Below are 21,329 nucleotides of genomic sequence, written 5' to 3'. Positions count from 1 at the left end.
AGTCTACAGATACAGAGTTCTACCTGGCTATTGCATATGGTAGTAAGTCCCAACCCAGGAGCCTTAACTCAGGCATGCCACTGGGCTGCTTTAAAGACTAAGCTGGCACCTCCACAGCTCAGTACGCATGCCATTTGGGGGAGCACCGACACCTCTCCACCACCTTCTGCTCACACAGTGGATCCACCAGCGCTGATGCGCTGAAGTCAGATCACAGCAGTTCTGCACAGGGAAGGGCAGATGGGGTTTTCCTAGGTAATTCACCATAGCACACAGAACAGAGAATAGGTTCAAAGTGTATGCAACATTTTATTGAAAAAATATGAATGTTCTGTACATAAAGTACAACTCAATGGGCTTGATAAAATCTCCAGAGACTTATTGGTTAATATAGGTCTTCCTTTCTTCTTTGTCCTCTAAGGGCATAAAGCATACAATGAAGCAGCAGGTCCCCTGTACTTGTGCAAGTGCAATCCCGTCGCTGTGCGTGCAGCATAGCACCTGGCTCTACACACGGGACTCCAACATGCTCAATGTACTTTGATGGATGGTCTGCAAGAATTTTAAAGCATGGAAGAACTGCACAGGACTGGTCCTTCAATACACTGATGCTTCAAAATTTATTGTGAGATCTCTGTTATCCTAGGCAGTCTGCATCTGTGTATCCAATATTTCTGACAAATAAATACAAAAATAAATAGGGATCTGGCCTCACAGAACCTCAAGTCTCAGAAGCAACACAATCTGTAGCAAGCTACATACATAATTTCAACTATATCAACATAATTTATTTAAATCTCTATCAATAAATGTATTAAAAGTATAAATTCTTATCCAATACTGAGAGTTCAGTTCTGGAAATAAACCCAGAAAAACAAAGCTTTTTCAGTCCTCTCTTACAATTTAGTATGCTCTTAGAAAATGCTCTATAGATGAACTTCAGCAGAAACTAGCTGCTATATAATGTAATTCTATCCCCCAAACCTAATAGAAAAAGCTTTTAAAATCTTTTTACAGTAACTGGCTTTCAGGTCCTAACTTTACATACAGTTACTAGAAATACTGCACATAGCAGTGCTGACTAAAAATAGGTTTAGTGTTAAAACTACATGCACAAATGCTGGAGTACCAAAGCAGAAACTGAATAATGTGGCAGCTTCACAATTAACTTATGTTGCTAATTGGATGGTGTAACAATACTGCAATCTCAAAAGATATGTATGTTGCAAATAGAAAGACAATGAATAGGACTGGATGAGGAGAAAGTTAGGCAAAAAAACCTTTTTTTCCTTCTCCATTTAAAACTAGAATGTCCGTTATCGCCAAGAAGGTAAATGTAGACCAGCGTTAGAAGCTTGTACTAAATCAGGAGTAAATTGTGATGACTTCTCGGCCGCCGCCTCTAACAAGTAATACTCTCTCCAGACCCTCAGTCAAGACTTCAAGAAACTCCATGTCTGTTTCAGTAAAGTTAAGGACAAAAGAAATACCAAAGCCAAAATACACAGTGATTAGCCTCTGTATTGGGCTTTTGTGGCAAGGTTTTGGTAGCGGGGAGGCTGCACGGGCATCCTCTGTGAGGTGAGACCGGGGCTGCCCCCATGTTGGACAGAGTCAGTTTCAGCCAGCTCCAAAATGAACACACCACTGCCCAAAGCTGAGCCCATCAGTGATGCTGGTGGCACCAGGTTACACAGTCACACTCCCTCCCAGCCACTCTCCATGCATACTGAGTGTTTTTCAGTCACAGTGGCTCAGCCTCTCCAGGGAAGGGTGAAGGAATAAGCATCCTCCCCCATAACCTCAAGTTTAAAATCTCTCCTGTACTGCAGTAGCTGTGGTTGAAACCCCCTTATGCTAAGAGGAATATTTTTATCCTTTCTTTGGCCAGCACACTGTTGTGAAACAGACTTTACTACTACTACTATCTAGATTTAGGAGAAAACAATTGTTTGGTCTGCAATTTTCGACTTGTGATACATATTTTTTGGCACAGGCCAGTGAAAGGCTTACTAATTTAATGGTGCAAACTAAGGCTGAAGAGCAGCTGTGGACAGAGAACTGTGGTGCCAACAGGCTCACCAGATCACAGCCCTCTGCTCTGGCTTTGCTTAGAGGCATGGTGCAGGTATCTCCCTAAGTGCTTGAATACTGTGGGTTTGAATTTTAATCTTACCAGAGCATTGTACTTGGAGCTAAGCTCCCTGATGTGTGAGCTACGCCTGAGATATGCCCTCTCCTTCAGGACTTCCTGTTCACTTGAGTTCAGACATTGCCCTACCCAGAGCGCTGGCTGCTGTGAATGCCTTCTTAAACATCTGCTACATCCACTATTGAGAATTAAATTAAATACATTTAATTACATTAAATGTAATAAATAAATAAAGTAAGAATTTAGACAAGACTGGTGTCAAACCTACAAGGCTTCCAGAGCAACCAGTGGCAGCTTATACTTTAAGCAATTACTACATAACAGCCACAAGCCAGTACCCTCCACTCAGTGGACACTTTGTCAGATATTACAGCTTGACAGCATTTGTGGCAAAATGAATTCAAGAGCACAGATTAAAGGAAGATCTTCTATGTGGACCAGGCCTTGCCTGAAAGGATACAGTTTTCATCACCATCAGTATTCTTTGGAGGACCAGGCATGTTGAGGAGAACAAGTCTGGCATCATGGGATCTATTTACAATAACTTCATTTAGCTTCACTGCTGTGTGCATTCTTCGGACATTAGACTGGTTCCTGTAGAAGAAGCACATTCAGACTTACTGTTAGAAACATGCCTCTGAAAACTGAATTATTAAAAAGGCCCTTAAAAGCATACCTTAAATCTCCTAAATACCCCGTTAAATATCAGCTCAACACACAGTAAAATTTTTCAAACTTAGTGATGAAGATACAAAAGAGATTTCACAGAGTTCTTCAGGTACTGATAGTCCATTGGTTTTAAGATCCCTGGAGTCAAGTCTCCAGTTTGTGAAGTTATATTGCTCTTCAAGAAGCATATTTTACAAAGATGATTTACAGTCTTGCATAAGAAGTTAAAACGCATTTGCACAAGGGGCCATGCTCTTTGACCATGGACACTTGTGACTGCAGAGCCTTCCCTTCTGGCAGCCCTCTCCAGATCCCCTCACTCCCATGGCAGCACAGACCATGCGGTACTGGACTCAGTACCGGAAAACTCTCTCTCAGAGACCTGTCGGAACCGAGCAGGAGACTGGCACCATTGCGCTCAGTCCACACTTCCCATGAGTGCACTTGTCTTGTTTTGTTGAACAGCAGCTGATATCTCCAGAGAAAGCCTGGTTTCCTACACATATGTAGGCTGGAACGCAGCCTATAAATGGCTGGATGTATGCCTGCTTATGGGGCTTTTCTGGTGTATAATAAGGATTTTAACCCTTCCTTCAGCTGTAAGCTAATCAACCTCTCTGCCTGGCTTTTTTCAAGAAAAACTTATGACCCAAGTATCTTTAAAAATCTCAATCATGCTTTCAAATTTGAGTAGCCACTTGGTTCAAAAGTTGTGGGAGAGAAGGGAAATAGATGCAGCATGATCTCATAAGCCTCTGCTCCTTAAGAATCCAGACTAAGAGAGGTAACAGGGTTAATTATTCAGAATGTATCACAACATCAATTCATGCAGTAACAGAACTGGAAAGTATCCTTTGGGGAGTTTGAGCCAGGGAATATTTCCTTCCTACAGGAAATCAACCATTATTTTGGTAACATAAAAGGAAAAACAATACAGAAATAGACTTATCAAAGAGAGAATATGTTTGCAACTTTGAGGGTTTTCCACTTGTTTTTTTTCTTCACTTTAATATATTTAAAACAAGTATTAGCGGAAACAAATCAAATATTAATTTGTAGTTTTGTTAATTGAGCTTTACATGTTATGAGTGAAAGTCTTTAGTAACCTTGCTGCTCTTCCAAATATTTAGGTTTGCAAAGAAATATTTTATATATACAGAAAATAGAAGATGCAATGGTAAGAATAATGTTTATTATATTAACAACACAATTTACCCACTTTGAATTACCTCTCTGTTATTTCATGTTCTTATTTAATTTAGAGCAAGGACATCCTCTGTCTTCATCACGTCAGCTTCAGTATGCCAGGGACAACACAGAGGCCAGATTATGTTTACAGGAAGCGAGGAAGAAACCAGCACCAGAAACAATATACTGTTATGAACTACGTATAGTTTTGGAAAAGTAATTGGAAACTAAAGGTTTGGTATTCTCTAAAGTGACATTTAAAATTGGCCTCTCACCAGTGATTTGAAGGTGTAGGCTGTAAGAAAGGGTTTGTTTAGTGTCCAGAAACTGCCAGAAATAACATCATAGCAGTGTTGTGGAACGAGAGCTTCTCTAAATGAGTGATGTTTCCCACTTCTTGTGTCATACTCTGCTTAAGAAAATAGGTTCATCCTGTAATTGTTTTCTATCTTGACTTAGTTCTTGTTAGGACAACTCTTGTAGTCTGTTACGTGCTATTTATAATGATACCTGGCTTAAGTGGCTAATCCTGCTCCCTTTAAAAACTTTGCTAAGACTGCTCAACTCTAACTCCTTTTCTTCCATAATTACATATAGTTTTCCTGCTTTTAATTGAGAAAATGAAGTCTTCCCTCTCAACCATCTTAATGTACTTCTAAGTTAAATAACAAACTTACAAGTTTTCCCACTCTCTGAAAGCATGGAAGAGGAAAAAGTACAGGTAGTTAACACCAAATTGAGCAGAATTTCTACAGTATATAAACTATGTATGATTCATCCTAAAACAGATTTGAATTCTCACTGATTTATTAGGAAGAAAAATCTGGAACTCTGCCAAGTATGTAAAGCTGACTGAGTGAACTCTTCATGTAACATGTAGTACATCAAAGAGGTCACAGGAGATTCACGTGTTTTTATACAAAGCCACAAATAGAGCTTTACTTGTAGTTATTCAAGGGGCACACACGTGGTAATACTAAGGCTGTGCTCCTTCAACAGCAAGTCTGTCTTAAAGGGTTTTATCACACACATACGCTACTCACAGTCATTCATCACCATCTCCACAGCTTCTTCCTTGCTGCGTTAAACATCCCCCCTACACATTAGATCAGTGAAATTATCAGTCTGGTTTTTAATTGTGTGTTTTGTTGAGGTATTTGGGAGACAGGAGGAAAGTTATAATAGGATTTAACAGCTCCAACTTAGAATTTGACTATACCAAGTAAAATACTGAGGGATGTGTGCCACATTTAATTGGTTAGAGATTTCTCAGGAGGCTAACTGCTGTCTTTTCAGTAGTCAGGTCTCAATGTTTATTTTGCAAGTCCAAACCAAGGATTAGGAGACAAAAGATAATAAAAGCACAGCACATCTAGAGTTTCAGGAGGTGCAAGCCGTTGACTCTGACAAGACTCACGGCTTAATGCTGATGAGATCTCTAAAGCTTCCCACAGCACTGCCTCGGTTCCGCTTCTCAGCATCACATTTCTCTTTTGTCCAGGTCATCTGGATGTTCTCAGGAACTGGGTCCCCCTCATCTTCTTCATCTGAGTAGAGGCTCTCCAGACGTGCTATTGAATGTCTGTCCTTTACCAGCTGAGCCTAGAGGGCACATGAATGACACGGTGAACTCGGAGACTTTATTTTACATTCTCTGATTCTGTTTAAGCAATGAAAGACTTTTTGTCCCATTGTATCCTTTATTTTGTACAGTCAATTTAGCATTTAGGACAGCTCTGATACCAAGCATCTGCCCTAGCCAATGCCAAGATGCATCTTACATACCAAACTGACTTTAAACAGCTCTGATGGGTATAAGCTGTGCAGAATTTGGACTAACAGAGGCCTGTATCTATACAAGAAAAAAAGATGGTCTATCTCACATCATGACATAGTCTGAAACAACAGACAAGTCTGACTCAAAATTGACAACAAAAACAAGTTGGACAAACACATGCAGAAAAATTAGATCATCTGCACCCTTTATAGCTACGTGTCCTAACAATCCAAACTAGAATGAAACCTTCAGTAGGAAAACAGGATACGCTATAAATTGGGACAAACCCCAGACATCCCACATAAAGCAAACACAAGGTCAAGAAAGGTATGAGACTTACATCCTTAAGTCATTGAGTATCATTTACATCGCAAAGAGGAACACACAAATTGTTTCTACAGCATATATGCTGCCATCGTTTTCCCCCAAAACAAATACTTTCTAGCATGGTTTTGCAAGTACAGCCAGGCTATTCAATGACTACATGCAATTTTGGGGGAAAAAAAAGCTACACTAACAAGTATTTCCTTACACCTTTAGAACATAGGAGTTAAATTTAAGCAGCAGCTATATAAAACACTACCAGGAAGGCACTTTGTGTCATCCACCTCAGCAGCCCATAGGAAATCAACCACAAATTACATACCTCCCTTTCCCTCTCTGTTTTTGTCAGCCTCATTTGCCTCAGCATCTGAGACCTCTGCTCCATCATAAGAGTTCTCTCGTAAGTATATGCTGAGATATCACTATTGTGCTGCAGAAATCAGAAAAAAATACTGTGCTTGTAATCAAGTTATAACCAAATACCACCATTTGCATCATAAAGTGAAAAACGGGCTCAAATCCCTTACCATTTCTACCACTTCTACCTCTGCCTCTATTCGGAGCTGATAGAGGAAAGTAGCCAAGTCCTTCTTCATCTGGATGCTGTTGTCATCCATCTGAGCTACAGTAAAAATTCTCATTTTGCATTTTCTCCAAACCTGGTGAGGGAACATAAACTCTCAGTATTTAAACCAATAATATTTTGCTCTACAAAACAGAAGTTATCAATACATCCACCCTCATTTATCTACACAGGCTCTACTACTGGACCTTGTTTCTTTAAACTAATGCACACAGAAGTGGTTGGATGACAAACATTCTTTTGCTAGCTCCTTACTTTGTGCTGTTTGAGAAGAAAAGGAAGCAACATCAACATGCCTCCATCATGCACAATCCACCACACGTCAATGTTGCCTTCATTGTAACGCTCATGGTTGCTGGGGTAGAAAGACACATTCTTGGGAACCAGCAGAGCCAGATGGGCTGCAGTTGTGCAGCGAACAGTACCTGCCCAAAAGGGGAAGAACAGACGGTTACTTCCAATTCTGCAAGTGATCTATGTTGGTTTTGTTTTTTTTTTTAAACAAGCAAACAAAAGTTACTCAGCAAATGTCAGCAAACCATAAAAGTCATCATTTCCATAAAGAAAAGTATGTACAGCAAGGCTTGTATAGACAGGTCAGACCAAATGACAAAGCTAGGATAAAGCAGACTTACAGGAACACAAGCCCTATTTCATGTTTGAAATAAAAGCAGCAATCTTCAAAGCTAAGTACAAGGAGAAAGCATCTGCTCTGTTCCAATTTGACTGTGTTAAGTAGCTGGACCACAGGGGAAGGAGAGGGATATAGGTAGGCAAGGAGAGTGTTAGCTCCAATAGTGAAGAGAGATGGATATGTTAGGACCAGTGAAAAGACAGATTTTTATCTAGGAAATAAATTATAGTTTGCCATCAAGTCCTCTTGTCTTATCCCCTTATCTCTCAAGTCCATAATTTTTTAAGCATTCATTAGACAGATGAATTTTAGCTGCTAGATTAATCTTTGAAGATCCGTCATAGGTCTTTTATCTACAAGAAGTGATATTTCAAACATAGAGCATTTTGTGAGAAATTACCTACTTCATAATAAATACTAGAAAAAACAAGCTAAAAACCAAAACCAATTTCACAAGGATTCTGTTAAAATCCCCTGTGTGTACCATATGTGTAATAAACATCTCTGTTCACAATGTCTGATCACACAGAACCTTTAAAGCTCACCTATGAATGTCTTCCACGACCTTGGATCTTCACTTTGTCTCCAGCCATACGGCCATCCCAAAACAACAGTATTATGTTTCATGCCACCTAGTCCACATGACTGGATCAAGTGGGCAATTCCTTCTCGCACTTTATTGGCTACAACTACTTGACAAAATCCTTTCACCTTCTCAATGTCCATCATATTCTTAATAGTCTGCAAGACAGACAAGGAAAAACCTCACAACCAAAAGGAACTCTAAGTATTTCTCTATCATGTGATTAAAATGTAAACTCCTGGTTCACACGTCCACAGGTAAAACACATTTCAAAGCAAAGTTCTGCTCATCCGCTTTCCTTAATAAAACAGAAGAGAAAATACCCACTAATTGTGAATAATACTTGTTTAAAACACACATAGTTCCCTTCCAAACATAATTATTTCTAACAGATTAAGATAAGGGTTCTTTGGTTTGTGCTATAATCTCTTATTCATAGTAGTAGTTCATGATATCTGTGTTACTATCTCACTTTCCACTTTCTAATCCTGAAACACTCACCTTTTTAAACCCAAGGTTAATTAACTTCATTCGGACTTCCAGTTTCAGATTTCTATGTAACATGCTGTGTTATTACATTCAGTTTACAAATATAAGCACCAACCCCCCACACCCCTATCAAGAATACCATACCCTTTATTTGTTTAAAAACCAAACAAACTTGGTCAACACATATGCCTATGAATTAGTTTTCCCCTTACAACAGTTCTCCTGTATAAAAAGCCTCTGGGGAAGAAAAGAGTGATGTGCTGATACCATACAGATGTAAACAGGGCTATGATGTCATGTTTACACAGTGAGGAAGATTAAATGGTTTATTAACAAATTTTCAGGACCATCCTTCAATACTTTTTGTAATAAATTTATCACCACACTGAAAGATACACAGCATATTTGCTAAGTTTGTAATAATTGACAGTTATCGAAATGTTTCTTGGTATGTTCAGAAAACTAAATAGTCCTCTTCCCTCCATTAATCAGCATACCTAAACGTCCAAAGTAATTATTTCTTATAAAATTGAGACAGTTTTATGCAGTAAGGCTGTTTACACAAGTTGCAAGCATTGATCATCTTATATTCCCAAAGCCACAATTGGCAGCTGAAACAGGTTTGCAAGCCCTTTACTGAACAGCTGTAGTACTACTCAACTAGTCCTGTATTTCATGGAAGCCTTACTGATATGCTTTTTTCCATGTATGATCATGAAACTTTTGAGTTACCTGCCCACTCAGCCCTTTTTACTTTAGGAATTTGTTTAAGACACTGACCTGTTCAGCGGCCTGGGCTTCTCCATAAGTTTCCAAGAAATTCCCTTGGATCACTGATCCTATGATAGTTAAACCTTTGCCAGCTTTCAGCTGAGATGCAAATGTTAGCAGTCTAGGGTATTTTACATGCAAATCTTCATCAAGTTTCAGAAGCACCAGCAACTGAGGCCTGGAGAAAATAAGAGAGGGAATGTATTTTTTACTAAGGCTTTAACAAAAACAATTCTATAAAACTGCCCCTCTCATCACTTTAATTATGCTTGAATGTTAACTCTGAAACAGTACATTCTTTCTGTATCTCACACAATAGAGGGGTTTTAATTAATATTTTATTTCTCTTGATTCAAAGCAGATTTGAAGCACTGAGGGAATTCTGCTGCTGCATTGTTTTGACAGTCATAAAACCCGTTCATGTACTTAGCTTAAGAGGCTTGCATTAGTGTTTTATTTACGTGGTTGATTTTCAAGGCTCTTTTCAGTACTATTAGAGCACACGCTGTGTTCATACTGTAAGGTTGTCCTTCCAGATCTATCTGTATACTTGTGCCAAACAGGCAGGAAACAGGAATATTTTCATCTAAACACAGATCCCACCTGCTTTCTGTCTCTTAAGGTATTGCTACACATCAATTAAGTTATTTTCTCTCTTAAGCTATGGTTGGGCAAGTATAAAAGGATTTATAAAATTCTCCTCTTTGGTAGATTCCTAGTCCTCTTGTTCAGAGCCGAAGAGTTGTGCAATGCATAACTGAAAGGAGAGTTCTTGCCCACTTAATCTGTCTTCAACACACAAAGCCAGAGGGAGAAATGTTGGCCACTGTTCTGGTTTTTAATCCTAGAATAATAGCAGTGACTTCTTTGTGACCCCAGTGCAAATTACCCTGGGCCTCTGGACCTCTGTACTCAGAGATCTCCACAGTTTCCCCAAGTTCCACTTCTGAATTCACCAATTCAGAGGTCGATTAAAGATCCAAAGGACACAAAAGTTCTGCCCATACAGGGCCCACACAGTAGGGCTTGGGCACTGACAGGGCAGCTTACCTCAGACACAACACTTCTTTTTTTTTTTTAATATTCTGGGCATTTAAACTCATTCACACAGACCAAAAGCATCTTGTTTGGAGTCCAGTTTAATTCCTTAAGTGTAAGCAGATAATCATGACAGTGCATTTTATTAGACTAAAATTAGTACCTCCAGTTCTTTGTGTGCGGAGGGCCTTCCTCCAGTCTGAGTAAGGCATATCTTGCTGCACTGAGTGAAAGACCCCGGATACCATCACCCCATTCCTTCTCCGCACTGTGAAGAACACACAATTTAGCCAACATATGGTTTCATGAGTGTTTAATTGCACGCTTACAGTCATGCTATAGAGAAATCATTACCTTATAATGAGTTTAATAATGTGATACATAGCATGCATCGCATGTATATTTATCATTTATACATGTATGTCTGTGATACCACATATCACATGAGAGAAATGCAAATGTTTCAGTTAAATGTATACCACAAGAGTGTGGTACCACAACACATTCTGTGTTTAATTTGTAATTGACACTCCACTACAGAGAATGCTTCCCAAGCATAAACAGGCATTTCAATACCTGATTTGTTAAAATTATGTTATACAGCCATGCTACAGCCTGACTCCATCAGATACTAACAATCTCGGTCAACCTAACCTGCAGACTCAGCTTTTCAAGGACTGTTCTAGACAGACCTTTGCACCAGATAAATTGGAATAAGATGGCTGCCTTCAGGTGTTCGGGGCCTGAATTACATGTAACAGACAGCAGAAGGGTGGATCCCAACCAGGGTTTCTGCTTCCTGTGACTCTCAAGTTTCACCAAACACCTTTAGAGGCTTAACAACAAAGCACTTCAGGGGCTTTTGTTTAGCACTGTCACAGTAAAACAATGAAAAAATATAAACGAGTAAGGGAAGCCCTCTAAGTCATATCTCTGGACAGTTCCTTCTCCAAATGTGAAGGCTAGAGACAATTCATAATAAATAGACCCAATCTCCTTCCTACCCTTTTCTATCCAGTTAATACTTACCCTTGGTATTCAATGTACTTGTAAATCATGCCTGCAATAAGCATAGCTACCAAAGCATAATACCAAGATGAAATGAACATCAGTGCCAGGCAAATGCTCATGCCTAAAAATGAGAGGGCCCTGAAACAAAAAGCAAAGATAGTAGAGAGTAGTGGGGTAGAAAAGCTTAAAAACAAGTCAATTATTCTCTTGATCTTTTTTCTTTAAATTGTCTATTCTGAACTGGCAGTGAAGGTATAGCTTCCAATGAATCTCCCTAGTCCCCAACAGTTTTAGTATCCTGTTGTTGGAATGAAACTCTCATGCCATTAAATATCGTCTGGTCCACTACGAATATTATATTGATGTACTCTTGTCTAGAACTGATATCCAGAGAAATAAAAGATGCCCACAACCCTCATGGAGAGAGTTCTTCTAAAACCCACACTGTAGTTTACAGACCAGGCATTGAGCGTGCTGGCCTTTTGCTTACCAGTGATAGTATTTAAATCGAGGCCGCCAGTTTGGAGTTCTAAGAAGTGTCTGTACTGCACATGCTAGATTAACAAAGAGGTAACACATCAAGAAAAACCTGCAGAAGCAAAAAAAGTGCAAAACCTTTTAGCACACACATTTACAGATTCTAGCACATATTATAATCACATGAATGATTTCAGTCAAAATACGTCAAAATACGACTGCCCTGTCATGTGTGACTATCGCTCTGATTTTTATTAGCCTGAACTATCAGTATAAAGCAGTTAGAATGATTTTTTAATTGGATCAAGTTAGATCTATCCACAACATCAACGCTATCTTTGTTCTGTGATAAAAATAACATTTTTCCAAAGAAAATAACAATGTTATTGTTCCCAAAACATGTTTATGCACAGAATACTCCAGAGCAGAAACAAATAGATTTACACGTAGAGCCTGAAGTCAAAGAATTCATAGAAATGATAAAAGTGGAACTCAGGCTCCAGTAACTTGCTTTACTGGTTTAATATATGGTTCTGAAAAACAATAAAATTAACAAAACTTAAAAGAATATCGCCCTTTCCTCACCCCCCCCCTTTTCTTAGATAGCAACCACCCTGTTTCTTACATTGAGAGAATTGGGGCCACCATGTCAAGCGAAGCAATAAGGATTCCCAGCTCAGCAATTAATGCTGTTAAGAGAAGAGCCCATGTTGGTTCACCATTTGCTTTTCCATGACCAAAAACCTGAAGAAACAGAAACATTAAGCATATCTTCTGAGCATTTCATAAGGTTATAATGAAAGAAAAAAAAAAAAAAAAGATTACAGTTAAAAAACAATAGTAATTTTCCTACATACATTTTTCTCTAGAGCAAGAAGTCAAATTATTCTAATGGCTTTCTGTGCTTCACTCAATTAGATGTTAGACTTCTTCATAAAATTACCATATATGTCTATTCAAACTCCTTTAAAATTATTCCTAGTTTTTAATAAAAGAAAACAAAGCATTAAAATAAAAAATATTGACCTTCACTTCAATGCTGGGCAAACTGGGGAAAATAAATCCAATTTCCAAGAGCATAAAGTCAAATAGCTGGTTAGTTACTAGTACAGAATGCCTTTTTTTTGGATGTACGAACCCAGAGGAAAGGAATGATGTTGTCCTTTGCTATTGCCTGCAGCAGCCGGGGGGCTCCGGTGAGGCTCTGTAAACCTGCTCCGCAGGTAGAGAAGAAGGATCCTATCACAATGACCCATGGCGAGGGCCATGAAAGGGTGCCCACCACTAAGTTCTTGTTCACTGCATCACCATACCTGCAGAGAGGAACAGTGAGACATTCATACACAAAGGAGTATTTTGACACACACATTTGGTTTTTTGGGTCAGTTTTAAGATGTCATTTAAATATTATTAAATATTACATATTTTCTTGATTAGAAAATATAGCAAGTAGTAAACAATCTGAGTTACTTTTGATACACAGATAGGAAGTGTCTGCAGCCTGATTTCAACAATTTGAAAACTTTCTTCTGATTATATATCATAAAACTCTTACGTTATTATCACAACATTATTTTCCACTTTCACTTAGAAAGATGCAGTTCTTAAAATAATAAGTTTAATGTTTAAAACACCCAACACAATCCAGCATCAGACATCCCTACAGAAGACTTTGGGGTTTTTTTTGTTTGGTTGGCTGGTTTCGTTTGTGGGGTTTTTTCTCAGACAGTTATATTCACAAGCACTTCATTACTTGCCCACTGGAAAGAGTTCAAAGTGAGGGAAGCTGTCAGAAAAAGCACTTGTACACTCTAGACTGGGAACACTGTTACTGGGTTTACAGACAGAAATGTTTGATAACTAAAAATCCGAGGGCGGAGATAACCCAATACCAAACTTCGTCCAGTTTCTGGCAATGAAGTCAGAAAACAGTTTGCAAAGAGCAATTTTGCCAAACTCAGCAATTAACAAAAAGAGGACAATAAACAAGGCAAAAAATTAAGGTTCATCTGGAGAAGGAAAAAAAAAAGATAATTTCTGTTGTTTCGTATCTTGCTTCTCTAGGGAAGAGAAAGAAAAAATAGAAATCTATAGTTTACTGTTAGGGATCTGATCTTTGAACGAGTACCCCTGGAAACTGAAAAGGGTATGTCAACACAAGACAAAATAGGTTTGGGATGGGGCGAGGAAGGAATTACAACATAGGATGGAAAAACTGTGTCAAATCAAATACAAGAAGATTCCTAAAACATTGTTTGCAATTTACATACAAATATGGTTTAAAAGGCACCCAGAAGTAAAAGCCAAAAAAAGGGGGGTGGAGGTGGGTGGGTGCGAGATGGGAAAGAACACAACTTCCCTGCAAAAAAGAAAAAGAAAGGAGAGCGTTAAAGCACTAAAACTTACTTATCTCTCAGGACTACACCTTCTATGCAGGCTCCAAATAATAATACACAACTGAAGTCTTGAGTACAGAGCGTGCTAAGGAAGCAGGATTAATTTAGACATGGCAGATGAAAACAACCATAGAAAGTATTGTGGAAAGTTCAACATGTGCCTCTGTCCTATGGCATTTGCACTGCAGAATCTCCCTAAGTATATGGTAAAGCTAGTGAGTAAATTAAAGTCTCTCTGCTCATATATACCTTCTAATATTAAAGTGACAAAGTTATTATTTTAAGTTTCAATTTTTAAAAACGATGGTTTTAAATGTTACAGTAAAGGAGACATCTTCAGACACAAGAGGAGGAGAGAGAAAAGAAATGTATTTCAATACCAGTTTCTGTTCTATACTAGCAGATTAAATTCACGTTTACATATAAAATTATTTCCTTGGAAGTTATTTTGAACATATAGCAAACCATTACCTTGCACTTTCTCATTTTGTGGTCTCTGATGGCATTTACATCACCAATAAGTCTTTGAATATTGGGTTTGTTATTAAACTGTACTACTACTGCATTGGGGAGTACAAAATACTTCAGGTTTTTTGGATCTGGCATTCCAGTAAAGTTTTTGATCTTATGATTTAAGTTTACATGAAAGGTTAAATCCTAAACTCTACCCTCTACCCCTGAAATGCAATTGTAAAATACAAAGAGTAATAAAAGAAGAAACACTCATCACTCCTAAAAATTATGATGTAAGCCTTCCACTGGGTGGCGTATTGATATCTAGGTATAAAGTTATCCACCACAAAATAAGTTTTGAACTGCAAGTATTTTAACACCAGAGCTGGGGGTTACATCTGTGACCTGTTTATTACATTCATAGGAAATGCAGACTTCTTGGTACAGGGTCAGCTTCCCAAAGTAACATCCGGAAAAAGCTGCACTCCTAAGAAGCTGGGACAAGTGAGCTGGGAACCTGATTTACAGCTTGGCAAGGTTTGGCAAAAAACAGGTTCAAAACAGCAGAATTTCCAGGAGAGTCACTGTCTCGGCCAGCTGCCCTTTGGGTGGGATTTATTCAGAAAGCTCTTACAAACAAGTTTTGAAGTCCTTGCTCATATTAATTGCCTTTTGCCTTTTCTTTTTTTTTAATCTCCTATGCTGATAAATTGTAGTTTAGGACACCAACAGCTAGCTGAAGCTGAAAGATCTTGGCTTCATCTCTTCTCTAGGAGGAGAGAAAAGATTAAGACAGTCTTTCCTAAGCAAAGCTCCTGTGGTCCTAAACCCTGAAGAGTTTAACCACATACAAAACCTGGCAACTTCAACTGGGACAAAGGCTGTTCCTCTGAACACACGCTCAGCACCTAGAAATCTGGTATGAGGAACATCCTCATATTCTGCAAATTAAGTACTCCAGTCTCGGTGGAAACAGGTGGGAAACAACAAGTCATTCACAGCTACGTGGAGCTCGCCACTTCCACACATGCCAGCTGGGGATGTGCCTAAGAATCATGGAATAGCATTAAATCAGATGACTGTGTTAAAAATCAAGGGGAAAAAATAAGAAATACAGCTCTATAAGCTGATCTAAGATCATCTTGTTTCCTGACTTCAAAATAAATACGTAAATTCATCGGTAGCAGGGAGCAGCTGACTCTACACATGAACACCCCCCCTACCCCCCACCCCCCCGAAGAAAAACACTTGGGGAACATATTTCTCACTCCAGTTTATCTTACCTTAAAATGTTCAAGAAAGCATATACCCCTTAATGTCACTCAAACTAAAAGGCTTTTTTTTTTTTTTTTAAAGAAACTGAAATTTATTATCTCTCCCATTTAAAGCCTTCCCTCATCTTAATGGTCCACTGCATCCTAAAAAATATATACCCATAGTCCACCAGCCTGAAAAGCTATAGACCACTGCATAGCAAAGAAAAGCAACAGAAATGCAAAAGAACAAAACAAAAAGCCCAACACAAAAAGAGGGATGGAAAACAACAGGATAATCATTCTGATGCTTTCAGCTCAAGGACTGTTCAGGTTTGGTTTTTTTTTGTTGTGTGGTGGGGTTTTTTTGTTTGTTTGGTTTGGTTTTTTTTTTTTCCACTGACCAATCATACTCTGATAGTTTAGTCACCTGAAAGCAGTTCCATGAATCAGATACATAGTCATTCATCCCAGTCACTTACAACATTCCAGGACTCTAGTAATTTTAAAAGGATACAGACTAGTGATGTGGTGACAATAGCAAGAATTGTTCCAACGGGAATGGATTTCTGTGCATCTTTGAGGTCCCCTGATCTGTTTGAACCAGCCATGATACCTGAAAATACATTTTGGATATAAGATCAAGGGACAGAAGAAAGCTCAGAGACCCAAGATGCCCTCTTGTCCCAGTATTCTCACCAGTCACTGAAGGGAAGAAGATGCCAACCAGCACCATGAATGAAGTAGCTATATCTGAAAGCACATACAGATGAAGGTTGTTCTTCTGGCCTGCTACATCAACAGATGGGTGATGTGCTTTCTCCAGTATCTCTCCTTTCTCCAAATAATTGCTCCATAAATTGTCTTCAAATGTTATTATCACACCACAGAAAAGAAAATAATGTTTCACTTCAAACCTGTTCTCATTATAATGGGTCCACAACTGAAGATTACAAATGCAATTCATGCAATTCAGTGATCAACACAAATTAAGACATATACAGGTTACATGAAAGAAAATTTATATTGCATGCTTTCAAGGGAATCTGTTACAAAACCAATAAATATGTATGAATAGCCTATAGAAGCCTAAGCATTTTTTATCCTTTAATATTACTAACGTAACATTCTTTTAACTTTATACCTATTTTAACCCAAATAAACACACAATGTTTTTAATGAACCACCATACCTACACATAGTAGCCCAGAGAATCCAAAGCAGCCGTATTGACCAGCTTTCTAGATATAAATGGATTTGTTCTTTAGACAGTGGAAGAATTACAGAATTATATGGCTGACATTTGAAATTTCACTAATAAATGCTGAGTCCATTTTAGAAACTAGACTACTGTTTCTGTGAAAACGGGAACCTTAGGCACTCAGCACCTGCACAAAGCAACTGTTCTTTGGAGTTCATTTCAATAATGAACACTTTTCAATGATAGTATATTCAGGAGTGGGCAAAGAAGGAGGTACACTATTTTTATACAAGTACTCTTATCTTTCAGGATATAGTCTTAACCTGTCTAAAATGGAGAGTCATAGCTACACAGAGTTCTAAAAAATTTTAACAACTTACTCATGTTAGTATAGGTCATAATTATAGCTGACTTTCTGCTGAAATTATGAGATGTACAAGGCAAATTTAATCAATTTTACAGCAGACAAGTACTGTATCAGGACAAAAGTGCCATCTACTCTTTTTAAAGATTATAAGACTTGGTTTTCTTTACTGAAGATAATTTTCTTCACTGTAATTACATTTATTCAGTCCCTCTTTCTTAACCAGCAGGTTAAGAAAGGGTTCAACCCATTTCAACTGCTCAGCATACCTCCTCTTTAAGGGAAAAAAAAAAATTGTATCATACCTTTTAAAATGCCACTAGCAGCTCCTGGAATTCCTGCTATCTCAGAGACATTGTTCATGAGGAAATACTCATCACAGTTGTCGGTGGTTAAGTTTGTACTGCGGCAGAAGAGCTTCCAAAGCTTAGAAGCCACAGTAATGTTATCCTTAACTATGGTTTTGGCACAAACATCAAACTGATCTCTTGACAAGGTCCTGTTGCCCAACATGCAAATCCTGGAAGGGAAACATGAAAACCAGTGTTATTATATGGTACTGGGAACATGAAATGCACCCTTCCCCATAATTCTTTCATATCATGGAAACTTCAAGTGGCTCTAGTCTGCTACATCATTTCTCAGCTTCAAAAAGATAGTGGTAGCAGGACAAAGACTGTTTCTGTTTCTTTTAAGGGTTAGAAGCATAAAGCTACTTTTCCAACAGTTTTGGAAGAGGTATAAAAAGCTGCATCAGTGTGATTTATTGAATTTGGTAAATTTACCTTAAACAATGAAAGGGAAAGATTAGGCCACTTTTTTTTTTTTTTTTCAGTTAAACAGAACTACTGGAGTGGAAGAGATCTGAAGAATACTAGCATTCAAATTACTAGATATTTAGAATATCTAAAGATACTTGGAATCGCATTATCCCAGTTTCTGTATAGTAGCACACAAACGACCCCTGACATTTTAGCTTCAGAATTAGTATCTTGTCAGAAGATACTATGCATAATTGCTAAAATCCTCCAGTGCCTGTTGTGTTTCACCTAACCACAATACAGTTTATTCCAGCACTGAAAATTTTTAATCCACTTCTCCCAATATGGTTCCACAAGACATGGTGATATAACAGCTGGCTGCCACTAAAAGTTCATTCAGCTTCTCTTCCCAGTGCCAGAAAACACCCATAGGGAAAAAAAAAAAAGTTTCTTCCATTTTAATAAGTTTAATTTTTTCACAGGTCTTATCAATCACGAAAGCCAGGAAAATGGAAGAGACAGGGCCATTTTTGTAGGGTTTGCAGGCCTGTGAACTGTAACTTCAGAGAAGTCTTCCCCTCTGGAATTAAAAATAAATATAGTATCCAGTTACTTCAGTAAAAGAAAAAGGAAAACAGCCCAAGGAAGAAAGATAGGGAGAACATTCAAGAACAATCTAAGAGATAATGAGAGGGAGGTAGAGACATTGTTTTATTTTTACTGCTGTAAACCTGACACTGTTGTAAAACATTATAATCATTGGGCCCTAAATATCTAAAGGGAGCACTTGAGGGTTGTAAGCACTTAGTTATGGTCACAACATTTTAAGATGTGAATAATTATGCAGACTCAACTCCTTTATTTCCATTCCATTCATCTCTTGCCAGCAGTATCAGGAAATACTGTTTGCCTTTCTGGTAAAACATATGTATCCACATTACTGCTGCTCCAGCTCTGAGTTTAAGAAACCACATTACATGTTTAACTGCCAACATACCAAGGAGCACATGTTGTGTTCAGAGCAAGGCTACTCATACGGCAGACTAATCTGCTTTCAGACCAAGGGGAAGTTTCACTGGAGCCTCAGCATGGCCCCACCATCACACCTCCCACATTCCTAAGAGATGCCCTATTTCTCAGCAAGCAGTTGCATCACACCACCACAGCTTCCAACCATGAAGTCAGACACATCATGTCTGACTGGCCTGGGGAAAATGTACCTGCCAAACTGCTTCCTACTAACTGCCATAAATAACCCAGCAAAATTCTTGCTAAGATTTAACGCAATAGCCGTAGGCTAAGATACTGGGTTGTCTTTGCAGGAAGCAGAGAAATATCAGCCTCCATCAATCTGTATGCTCACCACAAGACTTCACTCTACCAAAACAGTTAAAGAATGTAATAATGCATTCATTTTAGCCTAAGAAACTTCTATTCCATGAGCTCTGCATGCGGAAGACTATCACTGTCACCATATACAGCTAAAAACTATCACTGTCACTATATACAGCTAAAAAATCTGAAGTAATTCACAAAAAAGATAGCTTTGACAATGTATTAGGCACAAGTTTTGAGTAACTTCCACTGAACCCCACCTTCCAGACCTGTAGGCAAAGATATACCCCCATCCAGAAATATTACTCACGGAAATTCAGGTGGATCAAAGATGGACTTGATAGCTCCAGCATAAATGGATAGTATGGATATTACTACACAGGCCAAGAAGAGGGAAGCAAATTTGTTAACATATTTCACTCCTACAAAGACCACCACTGCCATTAGGATGAGGAATACAGTTCCATACACCCTCATGTTGTTTAGCATAGCACTGGATGCATCATGGGCACCGGATGGATGAAAAATTGCTGCTTCTGGCACTATATATGTCTGAAACAAGAAGAAAGCAAGCTGAAGGAACACAGGAACAGAACTCTGGCTATATTACTGTAGTGATCCTGTACCTATACTAGAAGTGTAAATCACTTTCCAATTTGCAAAATGCTCTTCACCAGTAATCTTCAGTTTATAGGAAAAGTGAAGGGATAACGGCCCATTATATTTCAGTAGTACAACTGAGCCAACTGTACCAATGATGAGCATGTGTTTGATTAAGTCATACTTCCATCTATGCTTTCAGGAGACCTTCCGTTCTGGATACCCACAGAGTGTGCAACTTCCAAAGGGAAGTACTAAGTGGTACAGAATTGGACACCGAGAAACTGGAGACCTTCTGGTCTCTATCTGTAAATGTGTATACAAATATGGGACAAGAATACTCCGGTATTTTCTATATGCTACTTGTCTTAAAAGCAGGACTACGCCGGTACTACTCACCAATAAAATCTCAATGGCACCAAGGATATACATTGCTCCCGCAAATGTTGTTCCCAAATAAAAGCACAGCCCTACAGCTCCACCAAACTCTGGGCCTAATGACCTGGATATCATGAAATAGGAGCCACCAGCTATGAAACAAAAAAATGAGAGTAAAATTATCATTTATTTATTGTTATAAATTGTAAAATATTCACAACAAGAATACAACAAAATTATACACTGTGTATCTGCTTTTTGGGGGGTTCAACTGAAGTATCTTTTTGTTAGCATAGGGGTAACTAGAAACCAAATAAATTAATCTTTAGCCTAATTGATACTAAGAAGAAATATTAGATATTAGTTCAGGCTTTGTATCCTGGCTTAAGCAAATTTCTCTAGAATAAAACCATGTTAAGAGCTTATAGTGAACTTTTTTTTTTTTTAACCGCAAATGAGAAGTTTGCTAAATACACTTACCTGGAACAACACCATTTGTGGCAATAGCACTCATTGATATGGTTGTCAGCATAGTCTGGGGAAAACAAGGAAAAGGAAGCAATTCTGTCAACAACATTTTTTTAAAAATAACTTATTTCTTGATAGAGCAAAGCTGCCACTGCATACAGGGTACAACATTTCTATTTATTGTGCCTCGACAGGTCATTATCTGAAAGAAAACAAGGGTAGCAGGAATTTAATCATCAAGCTGTTGAGACTTTTGCTTGAGAGATGACCACTGCTTTATCAGGTCAAGTAATGGGTGTCTGCACACAAAGCAAGACAAAAGAATGCAGGTGTCCCTCCATCTGCAGAGCTCAAATTTCGACAAAGGCTAGTCCAGCAAAGCAGGCAGCTGTGACCTGGGACAGGCACAGAAAACAGCTGTTTG

At 38.4% G+C, this 21,329-nt stretch overlaps 1 protein-coding gene across 1 annotated transcript in view; it reads right to left on the bottom strand.

Moving 5' to 3' along the window:
- Positions 1–289: 289 nt before the first annotated feature.
- SLC12A4 (solute carrier family 12 member 4) overlaps positions 290–21,329 on the bottom strand; it is a 53,784-nt gene continuing 32,744 nt past the window's right edge. Inside the window, exons 5-24 of the mRNA XM_072871768.1 lie at positions 20,918–20,972; positions 20,459–20,589; positions 19,770–20,011; positions 17,669–17,883; positions 16,498–16,662; positions 16,316–16,414; positions 14,103–14,160; positions 12,835–13,009; positions 12,322–12,440; positions 11,710–11,808; positions 11,238–11,357; positions 10,372–10,476; positions 9,180–9,348; positions 7,873–8,068; positions 6,949–7,118; positions 6,638–6,769; positions 6,433–6,540; positions 5,427–5,611; positions 2,613–2,746; positions 290–1,457 (exon numbers count right to left, since the gene is read on the bottom strand). Coding sequence (XP_072727869.1) covers positions 1,366–1,457; positions 2,613–2,746; positions 5,427–5,611; positions 6,433–6,540; positions 6,638–6,769; positions 6,949–7,118; positions 7,873–8,068; positions 9,180–9,348; positions 10,372–10,476; positions 11,238–11,357; positions 11,710–11,808; positions 12,322–12,440; positions 12,835–13,009; positions 14,103–14,160; positions 16,316–16,414; positions 16,498–16,662; positions 17,669–17,883; positions 19,770–20,011; positions 20,459–20,589; positions 20,918–20,972 — 2,769 coding nt within the window. The 3' untranslated portion in view covers positions 290–1,365. The remainder of the gene's footprint in view (positions 1,458–2,612; positions 2,747–5,426; positions 5,612–6,432; positions 6,541–6,637; positions 6,770–6,948; positions 7,119–7,872; positions 8,069–9,179; positions 9,349–10,371; positions 10,477–11,237; positions 11,358–11,709; positions 11,809–12,321; positions 12,441–12,834; positions 13,010–14,102; positions 14,161–16,315; positions 16,415–16,497; positions 16,663–17,668; positions 17,884–19,769; positions 20,012–20,458; positions 20,590–20,917; positions 20,973–21,329) is intronic.

This window comes from Ciconia boyciana, chromosome 9, assembly GCF_034638445.1.
Source record: "Ciconia boyciana chromosome 9, ASM3463844v1, whole genome shotgun sequence".
Lineage (NCBI taxonomy): Eukaryota > Metazoa > Chordata > Aves > Ciconiiformes > Ciconiidae > Ciconia > Ciconia boyciana.
Note: the sequence above shows the minus strand (reverse complement) of the source record. Positions and strands in the feature narration are given on the sequence as shown.